Source organism: Marmota marmota, unplaced genomic scaffold, assembly GCF_001458135.2.
Source record: "Marmota marmota marmota unplaced genomic scaffold, marMar, whole genome shotgun sequence".
NCBI classification, from domain to species: Eukaryota; Metazoa; Chordata; class Mammalia; order Rodentia; family Sciuridae; genus Marmota; species Marmota marmota.
Window position 1 is genome coordinate 28,104,758 of NW_025999853.1, and position 16,887 is coordinate 28,121,644.

General features: G+C 36.6%; 1 protein-coding gene across 2 annotated transcripts in view; it reads left to right on the forward strand.

The window, feature by feature from the left end:
• Lin7a (lin-7 homolog A, crumbs cell polarity complex component) overlaps nt 1-16,887 on the forward strand; it is a 133,583-nt gene that overhangs the window by 33,582 nt on the left and 83,114 nt on the right. The window contains exon 2 of one of the 2 annotated variants that reach the window (XM_015482963.2): nt 11,787-11,905. In XM_015482963.2, coding sequence (XP_015338449.1) covers nt 11,787-11,905 — 119 coding nt within the window. Of the gene's footprint in view, nt 1-11,786; nt 11,906-16,887 lie in introns of those variants that run through there. The other variant, XM_048804602.1, reaches the window with a different exon arrangement.

The following is a 16,887-nucleotide window of genomic DNA, read 5'->3' on the forward strand; positions in this document are numbered from 1 at the left end:
ATATATCCCTGGTTACCGTTCTGTCTCTCATTATAGTCATTACTATCATTACTTTATAATTTTAGTAACTACCAATGGAATGCCAAAAAAAATCCATGTAAAGTTAATTTTTACATAGAAGAAGGATGGAGGGAGGGGCAGAGAGGGAAGGAAGGGGGGGGGGGAGAGAGAGAGAGAGAGAGAGAGAGAGAGAGAGAGAATAGATAATTGGTCACTTTTTCAAGGGGAATGCCAGTTGCAATAATTTACTTTTTATAATTTTACATTGCTTCCTTAGACATTGCCACTAATAGAACAGGAAGTGAGGACTCACAGATGAAGGGATAGGGGGAAAAGAAGATATGAATATCATATATGGACCATATGCCAGGCATTTTATATTAAAATCTCATTATACTGTCATTTACTGCCTCACAATAACTGCATAAAGTCAATACTACCACGTCACAGTCTCAGGTTTCTTTAACTTTCAGATCTATACTCATATTCTCCAACTGATCACTATAGGGATTAAAAAAATTATATATAATCCCTTAGAGGTCAGGATTGAGGAATCTCATTTGGATTGAAAGAGAATAACAGGAAAATGCCACCTTATTATTAGTCCCTTTTCAAATAATTTGCTCCTCAGTGTTCTTTTACCTTTTTCTTTTGGGCATTTATTAAATTCATTGATATCATTTGCTTATAATAGGTAAGACAGTATCCACCATTATTTACAAAGTGCTGCTAAGGTATGTTACTGTATTCATTAATGTACCCTTTATTCTGTCTCCCAGGCTTTCTTGAGAATAACCTCTCCCTATAACTGTGGCACATCTCAAAACACTGATTCTTATTCCACCCACCTGTGCTTTAAAGTGTCCGGGTTTCACCAACTGTACTGCTGCCTTCTGGTATAAGCTTCTTCCATCTCTTCCCAGGCCACTCCAATAGCCTTCTTCCAAATTGGGTTCCTGAATATACCCTCCTTGGTCCATTATGATTAATATTACAATATAGCATTTATAGTAATTATTATAAAATGTGAATCAGATCACATCATCCTTTTGCCAAACCATCACCAATGGCTTTATTAATTTGATTTAATTGTATTAAAATCTAACCCTATTAAAGAAATCTTATCTACCTCTCAAACTTTATTTCCTCTCCATAGGATGTTGAAGTTGGTACTTCCTGGCTTGTGAGAACTTTCTGTTCAATATTCAAGAACTTTGCAAATCAGTGATATCATGTTTCTAGCTTTGCTATGACACAAGTATTTACACCTCAGAAAATGCTACAAGTTAGGGCTTTGTTGTTTTGTCTCTTGGTTTTGAAGAGCTGGTTGTTAATCATTTACCAGCACACCACTGTTACTATTGCTGTTTGCTTCAGTTACAATGTTCCACAGACAACTTTTTCTTTCTGACTTTTTGACATGTATGCTTGCTGCCCTCACTCTATGGTCCTTGATTTTGCTGTTCCTGTCCCGATGCTCTTCCTTTGGATTTTCATATGGCTGGCTTATTCTCCACAGTCAAGTCTCAGCCTTTCCTAAGAAGCTTTCCATGGCTATCTTAGTCAAAGGAGCACCATCTGTCACTCTAGTTTCTCTATAACATCAACATTATCCTTGAAACTTAGAACAGTGCCTTTGACGTCATGTGATTTTGCATTAGGTTGCAAGTCACAGAAAACCAAATGTCTTTTACAGATAAGAATCAGGCGTTGGATAGCTTAGGATTTGAATAGCAGCTCAATAATGGCATGAAAGGGTTAGGTCCCTTCCTTTGCCCTGTGTCACCATCCTTAGCACGTAACATTCATCTTCATGATCACAGAATGGCTGTTTCACTTCTAGTCACTGTAAGGCCTTATAGCTGTCAAAAGGAAGGAAAGAAGCAAGACCAAAATTTGGAGGGCAGTTTGTTTATTTCGAAGTTATTCCTGGAAGCCATATCTGTGCTTATAATTTGGCCAAATTACAAGAGTTTGGAAAGAGAATTGTGTTCACTTTCCAGCTTTTATAGTAGAAAGCAAGGGATAAGAGGTTTTGGATAGCTTCAGGGTTGATAATTCATAATGTTTGCCATAGAGCTCAATAAATTTTTGCAGCATGACTAGATAATAACTTTAAATGACCCAACTCCACCTCCATTCAAGTTCCAGCTTCAGATGAGCCATGGGTCAAATTCCATATCTTAAATGTCAATTAAGTTAATCAATGCTTATCATTAAAGAATGAGAAGATGATAACTGAATTACTCCAGATCACTGAAAGCTTACTCCACTTAAGTTCCTAAATTCCAGTTATTTGTTATTTTGTTGTTTTTGTTGTTTTGTTTTTATAACATTCCTCCTATTTTGAAGGAAATATTTCCAGAATTTCCAGTCTCCTTACTATTACCAGGCAATTGATGATGAGTTGATCATGTTTCTTTGACCCTGTGTTTTTACTATGAAAAAACAGTGACTATAGAGTAACATAATCTACAGTGACTATAGAGTAACATAATATAAGACCTTGTGTAGTATTATGACTGTCACAGCTCACAATGGTCCAAGTTGCTATATTTAAAAATAAATTTATCAGACCTTGATTGTTTTATTTCAAATCCATTTTAAGTAAATTGGAGAAATAAATCAGGTTAGAGAGCAAAATAAGAACATGGGCACTGGAGTCAAATACAGCTGGTTTTGAATCTTGGATCCACCATTTACTAGTTGCATAGCTTGGGTTAGATAACTCATCTTTGTAAGCCTTAGTTGCTTTTGTTTTTCTTCAGTTATACGGTAGAAATAATAATGATTCCTTTATATACTGGTAAGGGTTTTTACAAGATAAACTAAGTAAGTGAAGTAAGCAGTGGATAGGTGGTGGCTGTGAGCTCGCTTTGTTCTGTATCACAGAGTGAATGCATTTGTGTCAGACTTAGATGACTTCTGTAAGATCAGATTTAAAGACTATACCTCACCCTTTTTTGAAGTGTTGATCTTTTAAATAAGTTGTCCAGAGGTAAATTTTTTATGTTAACTAAAATTTGAGAATCTCAAGGAAGTATTTGTTGGTCAGATTAGCTTGATCTCTACTAGCAACCTTAGAGAAGAAGTTCTGGAAATGATTTTAACTACCATATCTCTTTGTATCCCATTGGTTCCAGGAAAACACCTGCTCCCTACAACCCACCACAAATGCCAAAGATTGTAGATGTTCAAATCTCATAGAGAATGGAAGGAATAGTGTTTTCAAATAACCTAAGCACATCTTTCTGTACATTTTAAATCATATCTAGATTGCTTATAATAACTAATACAAAGTAAATGCTATGTAAGTAATTATAGACTGTATTGTCTGTGGAATAGTGACAAAAAGTTTATAAATGTTCTGTACCTATACAGTCATCATAGGCCATGTTTTTGATTCAGTATATCCAAATTGTTGATTGAATCTGTGGATGCAGAACCTGCAGATATAAGTAGCTGACTGCATATGGATTACTAATCCATATCTCAAATGTAGTCCAGGTTCTACAGCCACATTGCTAGATTGAAATCTCAACTCTCCTACTGACTAGCTCTTTTCTAAGAGAAATAATTTTAATTCTGTGGATCTCAATTTCCTCCTCTATATAATTAGCATAATAATAAACCTAACCTCATAGTGCTAGTCAGAGAGGCAGAATGTTTTTAACAGTGACATAATAAGCACTATATGCAATGGAAAGTCGCATTTATTAAAATTTCCAGACTCCGTATGAGTGATTCTCAACATGACTACTCATTATATCCTTGAGACATTCTGAAGAACTTGATGCCCAGGTCACACACCAATCAATGAAAGCAAAATACATGTGAGTAGGATCCAGCAATCTGTTTTTCAGTCCCAGGTAATTCCAATGGGCAGAAAGGCTAAGAACCACTCTACTCCATTCAAAAGCTCTACAGGTGATCCTGTCAATCAATGAATAGTACCTGAGATGGATATACTGGTAAATGAATCAGGATTAATCTTTATTGAAAAAGGAAAAATTAAGAGTTCAACCTATGACCAAGAAAGCCTGCAGAGCACAAAGCTATTATAAAAATACTGAACGTTGAAGAGAAGGCTGCTAAAGGTAAAACTGTGATAGAAATGAAAATAACAGGCACAGGGTTTGAGACGCCAAACTCAAATTTCCTACTTGTTAGTGAGTTAAACTCTCTATAATCCTGAGTTTTATCATTTGCAAAATGTGGATATTTTCCACCACATGTAGTTATCATAAGGATAAAATAAGGTAAAAGAATGCAATACTCTCAGCATGTAATGACTTCACAGTATAGTACAATGGCCCTTCCAAACCTCATGTTGAAACTTGATTGTTATTCATATTAATATTAACAAGTGGAAACTTTAAAGAGTGATTAGGTCATGGGGCCACCCTTATGAATGGCCCTATGCTGTTATTGAGGGAGTGGTTTATTTCTACAGGAATGGCTTTGTTATAAAGTTAGCTCTGTCTCACATGTGTGTGTACTTGCTTTCCCTTCCACCAAGTTATGATGCAGCTCAAAGGCCAAATGTCAACACTGTGGTCTTGCATTTCCTACTTTTTAGAACCTTGATGAATTTCTTTTCTTTATAATTTACTTATTCTGATGTTACAGCAACAGAAAACAAACTAACCTGGCAAATTGTTACCAAGAAGTAACTTGGTATAATAGATACCTGAAAATATGGGAACATTTTTGGAATTGGGTTATGGGCAGAAACTGGAAGAGTTTGGATGAATAGGTTAACAAAAGCCTGCATTGCCGTGAACAGAGAATTAACGATTATTCTAGTGAGAATGCAGAAAAGAAGACTAGGAAAAGTTTGGTCACTTATATGGTCATTTATCACAATCCTGATAGAAATACAGATAGTAAATTGCCATTCTGATGCAACCTTGGATGGAAATAAGAAAGAAGTATTGGAAACTGGAGTAAAGGCCATGCTTGTTATACAGTTACGAAGAACGTGGTGAAATTATGTCCATATCCTAGGGATTTATGGAACATAAAACTTAAGAGTGGTGAACTAAGATATCCAGCAAGTAAAAAAAAAAAAATCTAAGTAGCAAACATTCAAGCTATTTATGCATGTCTACTTTTAACTTCCATACAGTGAGATGTGATAACAAAGAAATGACTTAAAGATGGAATTTATAATTAAAAAAGAAGCAGAATGAAAAGATTTGGAAAATTCAAAGTTTGACCATGCAAAGAGAGAAAAACCATGTTTGGGAAAGAATATGAAAGGTGTTGCCAAGAAACTGTTTGCAAAAGAGATTAATATGGATTGAAGGGATGCAGGTACCATTTATCAACACAGCTAGACAAAGTCAAGGATGGCATTCCAGAGATCTTCAAAGCTCTCTCTCCCAACACAGGCCCAGACCTTGAGGACAGTGGAATGGTCTCAGGCAACAAACCAGGGTACTGATTTCCACTGATTTTCTTCCCTGTGTTGCCTTGGGTCTTTGCTACCTACATCGTGGCTCAGGGCTCCCCAGCCACCCTAGCTGCAACACAAACAGGTCTAGCTCAATCCACAACTCTGAAACATACAAGCAGTAAGACTTGGCAGCATCCACACAGTGTTAAGTCTGCATGTATGCAGAATGAGAGAGTAGTGGAGACATGACTTCTTTCAATTAAATTTCAAAGTATGTTGCATACTACCTGCATGCCCAGGCAGAGACTTGTCACAAAAGCAGAGTTATTACAATAGCGTCCTGACTAGGGCAATACTTAGCAGAGATGTGACAGTGGGGTCCCCCCGCCACAAAATCCCAGGACCCACAGAATCACCAGCTTGTGAAATCAGACTGTGATAGCTGCAGCCACAAGACTCAACTGAGGCAACCCAGAGTCAAAGGAAACTATCCTCCAGCTTTAAGACTTAAAAAATTTTTTCTATTGTGTTTTCTTCTGACTTGGGACTAGTTATTTATCTTTTCTTGGTTATTTCTCCCTTTTGGAATAGAGTCCATCCTATGCCTATCCCATGATGGTATTCTGGAAGTAGACAACTTGTTTTGGTTTTATAGGATGGCTGGAGGGAGTTTGCCTCAGGATGAATCACGCTTTGAATCTCAACCTTATCTGATTCAGAGGAGATTTGGGACTTTGAATTTTTGTGTTGGTGCTGGAATGAGTTAAGATTTTCAAAAGTATTGTGATGGAATCAATGTATTTTATGTATAAGAAGAACATGAGTTTTAGGGGCCAGGACCAAATGCTGTGTTTTAAATGGTCACTCCAAAATTCATGCTGAAATTTAACTGCCATTGTGACAGTACTAAGAGGTGGGACATTTTAGAGGAGATGAAGTCATGAAGGTTCCATGCTCAGGAATGGATTAATTACAACATTTTCCATTGTGGAGGGAGTGGGTTAGTTATTGTAGAGTAGCTAGCTGTCTTGCTCTCTTGTCATGTGATGCTCTCTGTCATGTTATGATGTAGCCAGAAGTCCCTCCAGGAATACAGCCCTTCAATCTTGGACTCCCTAGGCTCTGAAACTGAGAGAAACATATCTTTTCTTTATAAACTACCTAGTCTGTGATATTTTGATATAGCAATGGGAAATGGACAAAGATACCCCCTATATCACAGATGTTTAATAAAAGTTTACCGTTTTTGTTTTTAGAGGTAGGGGGTGAATTGAATCAGAGGTGTGGAGGAGACTGGGAGGACAAGTGTGATACTCAAGTATTTTACTCATGTAATGGGATGAAGATGTTAATTGGCGAGTTAAGGTAAGGTGAAGAATAGGCTTCAGGGGGAAAAAAAATCCCTTGGTCTTCTTGCGCTTATTATCTTTGTTTGCCAGTCTCCCCAGTTTTACCTAATATTCATCCTTATCTGAGCTAGACTAGTAAACCCCAAACTACTATGTTAGCCACCAAACTTGTCAGAAGGGTTTTACAAAATAAGCATAAGGGGGTTCTGAAGAAGAACCCTCCCTCAGGGGGGTCTCTTACAAATAAACCATACACCCTGTATTGTAGTTGTTTAAGTATTGTGGCGACACAAAAGCTGCTTCTTCTTCCTTCCAGATCCTGGTCATGAAGCTTTCTGGTACAGAGCTGAAGGGAATCCACATTCTGTTTAAAACCCCAATCTCATATCCATTTATCACTCACCATCTTTTTGTTCTCAGCTCCACCCAGGCCTGGCCTAGAGGGCCCTGACCTCTTCCATGTTTGATTCTGAGATTTCATTTGTCTTTTTTTGTGCACATTGGGGGAATTCTAGGATTGAACCCAGCAGTGCCACATCCCCAGCACTTTTATATTTTGAGACAGGGTCTCACTAAGTTGCTGGGGGCCTCGCTAAATTGCTGAGGATGGTCTAGAACTTTCCATCTTCCCGCTTCAGGCTCCTGAGTTGCTGGGATTACAGGTGTGCACCACTGTGCCTAGCCTTCCTTTGTCTCTTGCTAGCTGCTGTGTTTCCTTGACCTCACACTGCTAGCCTCCCTTGGGTGGGTACCAACAAAAGAGTTTCAATCTACAGGCTCCTGCTATCTAGTTCTCTCCTTCTGCTCAGAGGAACATAGAGGGCAGGCAGGTCACCCAGGACAATTTCCTATGCAACCAGGAAAGACATGCTCGTCTCCCTTCTTTCAGGCACGCCCATTCACTACAAGTAGTTCTGTCAGAACCCTCCTCACTTAGTTGTTGGAATGGAAGTAAACACTTAGTACTCTATTTGAAATTAATGACAGTACTCCTTAAATGCTATCTCATCTCCCAGCTACCTCTTATAAGGACTAAAAAAGACCCAGGGTATACTATAGCAAAATCATCTCAGCTTTAATGTCTTAATGGAGGTGTATCTGTTTTCTCTGGTGACTCTTTTAAGAACAATGTTTTTCTCGGCCTTGGATGGCCACGGGAATCATCTGGAAGCTTAGAAAGAAAACCTAAGGAGTGGATACCACAATTTGAGATTTCAGTTTAATTGGCTTGGGGTAATGCGCTACTTAAAAAAATGTCTCAGGTGAGTCCACTGATTGGTCTTTGGTAAGAACCAATTTTTCGAATGGAGTAGTACCCAATCTCCATCACTTTCATCTGTGAGATTTTATCAATAATTCTGAGACTTCTGGAAAAATTCCATTCAGTATTCTTTCACATATCACATCAAAGAATAATGAAGGGCAGGAGTTCCAGGAGTACTGGTGATGAAAGAAACCCAAAAGATTATTTTGTTCATTTTTCCTCCTTTGGGGTCTGTGAACTAACAATTACAGAATCACTTCAAGCATTAGTTTAAAAAGAAGATACCTAGGCCTTATTCTCACTCCTCCTAAATTGACATCTCTCAAATGGAGAGGAGGATTAGGAGGGTTAGTTAGCTTTCCCAAGCTTTCCCAAGTGATCTGTAGGCACACTACTCACGTTTTAGAACCATAAATCTGTAGCAAAGGTTCTGAATCCTGGCTGCACATTCAAATAACATATGAGTTTTTAAAAAACCCCGAATCCCATGCTGGCTTAGAGCAGTGGTCTCAATCTCAGCTGCACTTTAGCCCCATTCCTAGTTCCCACCCTGTGCCAATCACATTGGAGTCTCTGGGGTGGGCCTGAATAAGGAAGCTGTGTGTTTTAAAGCTCCCTAGGTAATTCCAATATGCAGCAAAGGTTGAAAACCATTCTTCTGGAAATTCTAGGTTAATTATTTTGGGGTGGGTCTCAGGAATTGACAAATGCACCCCAGGTAATTTCAATGCATAGCATTAGCTGAGAACTATCATCATTGGTATCCTTCAGCCTACAGGTTCTGGCTTACCTCCTTCTCTCACATGATGCCCAAGCAAATCTTGACCAAGGCTGATACTGATGTGTGGAGATATAGATTCATGAGGAGTTATGGTTTATGCATACATAGACCTCTAATGCCTTCCTGAGCCAGTCTCATTAATTAATCTACCATTAACCAAACAAATGCACATTAAACATTTAATTATGTGCCAGGTACTCTGCAATGAATGAGATAATGACAAATAAGACATTGTTCCTGACACCTAAATAAGCTTATAGATTCATGGGTATGAAGGGGGGAGACAGATAGGCAAATAGAGGTGAAACAGAAAGTAATAATTATTACAATGGACAAGTAAACAAATAACTTGGGAACACAGTAATGATAGCAACTCAATCTGCCTTGAAGAGTCAGTGAAGATAGGCTTGAAGAAATGCTATTTAAGCTAAGTCATTCCTACATAGACTAAAATACCCTCCATGATGCAATTTCCATCTACTTCATCTCTTGCTACTCTCCCTGGCTTCAGGTTCAAACACATTGAATTTCTTCCTATTCTTTGAATGTCTTTTAACAAGCCTTCAGTATTTGCTTATCCCCTTTGCTTAGAACATTCTTTGCCCTTTCCCCACTTTTACCTACTATCTAGGATTTTGCTTAGCTATTAGTTTCACAAAGAAGTTCTCTCTGACTTCCTGAATGATGATATGTGCCTTTGTCATATATCCATGGACCACCCAGTAGTGCTTTGTTTGTAACATGCACATCTTTATTGCACATCAGTGACTTTTAAGCCTGGATACTCCATGAAATCAAGAGAAAGAGCTGTCTCCTCTACCACTGTGTCTCCTGTGCACAGCACAGGACCCAAAACTACTGAATGAATGAAGACATACATGAATGATGGGATGAATTGCATTCCAAGAACAGAGGGCAATATGTGCCAAGCCATAGAGGCATGACATTCTGTAGCATGTTCTAGGAACAGCAAAATTTTTGGATGGTCATAGTGCAGAATAGGCAGGAGGAGGTGTACCGAGCTGAGTCAGAATAGGTAGGCTGCTGAGGGCCCTCTATAAAACCCTGTGATCCAAACTTTATTCTGTAGCAGGTGGGATTGCATGAAGTTTTACATACAGGAGAATAATATTTAAGTTTCTCATTCAGGACAGTTACTTTAGAAGCAGCATGGAGGATGAACTGAAAAAAAAAAAGATTATTTTAAAGGAGCTCTGTTAGGAGATGTGCCAGTACTACAGTGAGAAATGATAAAGGCTTTTCTGAATTAATGAAGGGGAAGAGCTCCATTCAAAAGGTATTTTTGAGGTAGAATCTATAGCACTTGCTGACAAACTACACGTGGGGGTAAGTGTGAAAGATGATGTCATGGTCTAGTTTGGGAGACAGGCTGTTTGGGGATACCATTAATGGAAACAGAATATTGGAAGAGAAGAGATAATTTCAGGGAAAAAATATAATGAGCTTAGTTGTAAACATACTGAGAGTTCTATGTGCCTATGGGGCATCTGAGTGAAGTGTTTCATGCAGTTAGAAATGCTTAAAAATCTCAGCGTGGTACCATATTGATTGTAGATGTGACCAGCGTTGTCCAATTGACTATGTTGTCTTCTATTTATGTACTAACAGACAAACTTTAGACACTGTCAGTGTCATATTGATTTCATGATTTGTGCTACTTTGGGCTACAATTGGCAATCAAAATAACTACTTCAGCAGGGGAGTCTCGATAAAGTCACTTTTTGCTTATTTTCTTCAATATATACATACACCTATGTTAACCTCACCCAAATTCTGAAGTGGACAGTTTTTTTTTTTTTTTATTGGTGGCTGTGCTGATGTATTCCAGTCTTATTAGATCATGAGTTCTGTGAGTTCAGAAAGGAAGTGTTGTTTGTTGTTAAGCTTGGTGCCAGGTATAATAGAAATGCAAATTACTGGATGGATGGATGGATGGATAGATGGATGGATGGATTTATAATCTGATTGCTGGAATGTGTAATACTTTATGGAACCAGTCACCTAGAAATTGAAAACATCATGTCCTACTACTTAAAAACCTAAGTGATATTTTAGTTAGATGTTGTTGTCCATAGAAACAGGGTGGAAGAGATCGCTATAATTATTTTTGAATAGTCTTTTATTATATAATTTTCTCTTGAAAATAAGAAATAATATAGGGATTTTAGGTTTTATAGCAACTAAAGACTATATGTATTTTGAAACATTAACCTGTGATATAAACATTGAAAAATATTATGCTTCGTAACATTGAAGTTGATAGATGGGTACATGATCAAAGTTTTGTTTTAGAGAGATAAACTTGTGGGCCATATGAAGAAGCTGGAGGAGAAGAAATCATTCCAGTTGAACTGAGAAGAGATAATAAGGACCTGGAATAATCCAGTGGTGGAGAAGTGGAGAGTCCATTAATTTATTTATTCCTTGAATATTTATTCATAGTATCATACCAGACTCTGGGGGATGCAATGGCAAACAAACTAGATCAAGTTCCTTCGTTAAAGGAGTTCATAGATAAGTGAAGGTGAATGCACATCAATCAAATGATCATACTAATAAGTGTAACATTGCAATTGCAATGAAAGTATTGTATGGAGAGTCAGACTGAAAAAAAAAAATCTCATAGATTCAATTGACCATAGATGGTTATTGTTGTATCAGATTAAGTAACAGACATTTTTCCTGCATTTTCTTCTTTTTCAAATTGATTTGTCTGACAAAAGTAACATACATGAAATGCCATTCTAGAAGATATATTAAGTAACAAATTATCTGGAACAGATTAAATTGATTTTTTACCAAAAAATAAAAACAATGATCTCTGAGTTACAAGTTTTGATTTTGCAATTAATTTTATGTGGTTTTCAATTGGAATAATGTCACCATTCAATTGAAATAATTGTATTTTGCTGATGAGATACAGTTTATTCTAGGTCTCTCCATTTTTATTTATGTATTTATTTTTTTACCCAGATGTTGCAAGAGCAATTGAATTACTGGAAAAACTACAGGAATCTGGAGAAGTACCAGTACACAAGCTACAGTCTCTCAAAAAAGTGCTTCAGAGTGAGTTTTGTACAGCAATCCGAGAGGTAGGACACTAACATTTTAATAACTATATTCAGCCATATGTCTTTTAAATAGAAAACATGGTTTTTCCACACACTTGATTGAAATTGTTAAGATTAGAACTACATCTTTACTGCCTGTTTTTAGATCCTTGGACAGATGATAAAATATAATTTAGTCTGCTAAATTCTTAAATTAGATCCATCCAGGATTTATACATTTATCTAAAACCAAATGTTGATCTTCTGGTACCAGAGAAGGGTATGCTGCAGTAGATAAGTGTTCCATGTAGTCTAAACTATTTAGCACTCATGTGAAGCCACCAGAAATTCAGGTAGAAACAGCCACAGTTAATGAGAGCTGAGATTTTCTTAAGAGAACACTCAGCTAAGTCTTTCATAGGTAAATCTGATAGAGTAAACTCTTACTGACTAAAGTTTTAGTTACCCAAATATTACTGTCTAGTACAATAATGGAAAATATCCAAACAGGCTGGTATGCCTCCATAGTAAACCTTTGTAATGTTTTTCTGGCTAATAACAGTTTCAAGAAGAGTGAGGTGAAACAAATATGCTAAAATGTCTATTTGAATTTTGTATTGACTCATAGTAGAATTGACTATTAAACTGATGTATTCAATTGGTCATAAGAAAAACCCCCTTGAAATATGTCAGTTGTATTTTTTCATTCAGTAACCCCTTGGCCATTAAGAACTAAATGATATTTCATTAATCAGAACCAAAAACCCATAAATCTGTCATATTTGACCTCCTAGAAGTTCCCAGTAATGAAGTACCTATCATCATCATCCTCAAAGCCATATGAACCCAGTGACTATTTAGAGAATTTGTTGTAGCATACAGCTTGTGCCTTTCAAGGAATGGATGTATCAACTGTTCTTCCTCTTTGCAATTCTACTTGTGGTTAATGTACATTTTCAACAATTCGAGTTTATGAATACTCAGAGGATTCAAGACTCAATATAAACACAGATTTAAACTGTAGCCTAGCCAATACAGTTAACATTTAGACATTGCTGGAATTCAACTTATACTGTACTTATGTTCAATCTTTATCAGGTGAAGTTGTTCGCTGTTTAATTTTTGTTAATACAGAACACAGCTTGAGTAAGCAACCGTAATTATAAGTCTAATTTTTAACCTTTGAATTGATCAAAGGCTGAAAGGAAGTTTCTCAAAGCATATGAATTCTCTGCCATTGGCTTTCCCTCAGTGGGAAAGGTATAAGATATCTAGAAACCCCATGGGCGGCCCCACCAACTCCTGTGATCACTGTGTAGACCAAGGCTAAATTCCCTTTACACTTCTTTCTTTCTTCACAGAGTTCCATTCCCCTGAAATCTGGCAACCAACTTTTCCTTTTTTAGAGATTCTATCATCTCTTCTGTGTTGTAGCATTCTGCTATCCACAGAACTAAAAGATAGGACATCATATACTTGTTTGCTCACTGATTATATGGCTCTTGACCCAATTCAAAGTCTCTGCATTAGTGAAATTTACATTCCAGTGGGAGAAAGTTGTGAAAAATAAGCATGCAATACAATACCAGAGAGTGATGAGACTCTGGAGAGAAATAAACCAGGACAACAGGATTGAGTTAAGTTTAGGGTGGTCAGAAACAAACAAACAAACAAGCAAAAAAAAATAAAAAATAAAAACTAATGGAAGTAAGGGAGCAAGTCAAACAAATACAAAGGAGTACGGTGTTCTAGGCAGAGGAAACCTCAAGTACAAAACTCAGAACAAAGAATGATCTTAATGTACAGAAGGAATACCCAAAAGCCAGTATGTCTGGAATGGAAAATTCAAGGTAGGCTCCATAGGCAGCTGGAGAGCAGATCACGTAAGGTCTCTCGGGCCATAGTGAGAACATTGAACTTCATTTTAAGCATGACAAGCCGTTGGAGAGTTTTGGCCTGACCTAAATTGTTTTTTGGAAAGGTCTCTCTGTCCACTGTGAGAATACAGAACACAACCTTCAGTACAGTGTAGAAACAAGTGAAACCAGTAATAAAATAATGAGGCGATCAAGAGAGAGCAAGATGATAGCAGGTTGGACCAAGATGACAGCATTACGAGTATTGAAGTTTTCAGATTCTAGTATATTTTTGAGAGCAGAATCAACAGAAATTATTAATATATAAGATCTGTAGCATATGGAAGGGCAAAAGACTCAATTGATTCTTAGATTTGGGCTTGAACAATTGAACGCATTGGATGAATTTGGGCTTGAACAATTGGTATAATAAGGCTGGGGATATAGCTCAGTTGGTAGAGTGCTTGCCTCACAAGCACAAGACCCTGGGCTCAATCCCCAGCACCAAAAACAAAACAAACAAACAAGAGAAAAGCAAAGACAATTGGTATAATAAGATGGGACTCTTTAGAGGGGAGCCAGCTTTGGAGAAGACCTTCCAAGAACTCTATTCTGTATGTAATAAATTGATGATGCCTTTTAGACGTTAGAGATGTCTTGCAACCCTCTAAGTCTGAAGTTTGGGGGAGAATCTAAGACTGGATTTGTAAATGTGGTATAGACATCTGTTGAAATCAGCACAGAGGCTTTTTTTTTTTCTTTTGGGCGTATGTTAATGAAAAAGAGAATGAGAGTACAAATGAAAGTAAATATGGGGACTTTATATAAACATTATATCTTACACAGCCTGCCTGTGGTATGGTAGGCATGTATACCATTAATAGTCCATGAAAGTTTGTAGCCAATCTATAGGCAATCTAGAAGTTACAGAAGGAATAACACATGATATAATTTATCTATCTTATGTTTTGCAACTTTGAACCATTAAGATTAAATTTATGTTCACAATAATGTTCTTAGTAACAATTTTGGAATTTTAAAAGAAGCAGGTTATACAGAAGTTGTGAAAGGTCACTTCAACTTGCCTGACAGTTCATCCCAGTTGCATGGAATTATTTGTTAAGTGTGGTGATGCCTTTGTTATTCTTATTGTGTTGCTTTATCTTTACTGTGGGAAATAGCAAAAATGACAATACATATAAAATAATTCTAAATTATCTTCTTAATGTATCTAGTGAAAAGTCCTTTAATAACAATATGAAATATGAATATATATTGTGAGATAGGTGAACCAAATGCTAGTTAAGAAAAGTGCAGTTAGGAAGTATGACAAAGACTATCTAAAAATTAAATTGTACTGAGCCAAGAACACTTTCTCTCCTGGTCTCTGTTGTGCTAGTAAGAAACCTTTGAAGTTTTGGTTTCCTATTCAAATAATGCTTGGAATTTTTGTGGTTAAGTTTTTTGATGTTTTCAGAAACACATGCTAGTTAATACTTTAAAGTGTTTTCTTAGTTGCATTCACTGGAGCAAAACTAGATACAGGACCATTCCTTAAAAAAAATGTGTAACACAAGTTGTGATAAAAAAAAATGAGGCACTGTAAGCTTTTGCCAAAGATTTTTTATTTCCTTATGTAAATGCAACAGTAGTTATTATTATATGTTGAGGTAATCCCATATTTTGCTTAACATTTGGGTGAAACTACTGAATCAGCTCCTGGAATATGTGCAGCACTTATATAAAGAGAATAATTTGATGAAATTTTATGTTTTAAAATTTAAATGCATGCTTAAAAAAAGATCAGAAGTTTCCTTAACTATTTTCTACAATCTGTAATCTGTAATAAAGACTGATAAAAGTACATTGAGATTAGTACCAAGGGAAAAATATATACACAACCAAAAAAGGCATTGCTCTATTAATAAATAAGCTGCAATTGAATGACAGCCCATACACAGCTTTATTTGCAGCATGCAGATGGTGATTCATTGTGTTTTATTGTGAAAGATCTTGACAGAACCCTTATAGAATTAAATTGCACTTACTCTGTGCAAGTAACCTCAAAGTTCATGACAGAGAAATGGGCTGACATGTGATAATGTTATTCTATAATGAGCTGCACTGACTGTTAAGAGAATCTTCATACAGTTTTCCAAAGAGAAATGAAATAAAAAATGTTGTGGTACTGGGGCTGGAGTTGTGGCTCAGTGGAGAGCACTTGCCTGGCACATGTGAGGCACTGGGTTTGATCCTCGGTACCACATAAAAGTAAATAAACAAAATAAAGATATTTTGTCCATGTATAACTAAAAAAAATTTTTTTAAATGTTATATGGATGTTCTTAGTAAAGACCGTTTCTGTGACTTTAAGTGACTTCCTCATATTTTAGCTTTGCACTGTAATGATTAACTTAAATGGCCTAAACTTATAAATTTAGGGTTGAAATTGAATTATTATAAATATGGATTTTTGAATGAGGGAATTTTCTGAGATAATTGAGTGACAATACTTGGCGTGGTGGTCAAGAGATGGGTTGTTTCCTGATACTTCATATTCTATGTACCTCAGAGAAGGAAATTGATAAACATATGAATGATCACATTTAAGAGGACATATAATTTCTGTAACAGAATAAAAATAAATTCTTTTTGCAACCAAAGTAATAAAAAAACATAATTAGTAATCTAGTTATCATCCTTGTCTTCCAAACTTTGAGACATTCAAGCTTCCTGCTGTTCTGGGTGATGGGTCATTGACCTGGAGCATGATATACCACTGATGGTAGTCTATAGCGAGGACGAACTCCCATATTTATAACTGCCACATGTATGTTGAACCAAAAATGTGCTACAAAATAAACACTATTTTCTTTGGCCAATCACCAGATGTTGTATGTTACTATTTTCTAATGTAATCTCATGATCAAAAAAAGAAAATAAACCATCTCCATATGGACTCTCATTCTGTGGTAGTCCATAGGATTGTACAAAATGGTTCCAGTTCTCCTCTACATTTCGTCACATATTGGATTCATCCATCCTTTAAAACTAGACATGGTTATGACACCTGCTTTGGAATAATATGAGGGGAAAATTTGTGTTCCAGCTCTTCACAGAAGCCTATGGGCAGTGCAAGATTTGCCATGTACCCTTCCTTTTGCTAGG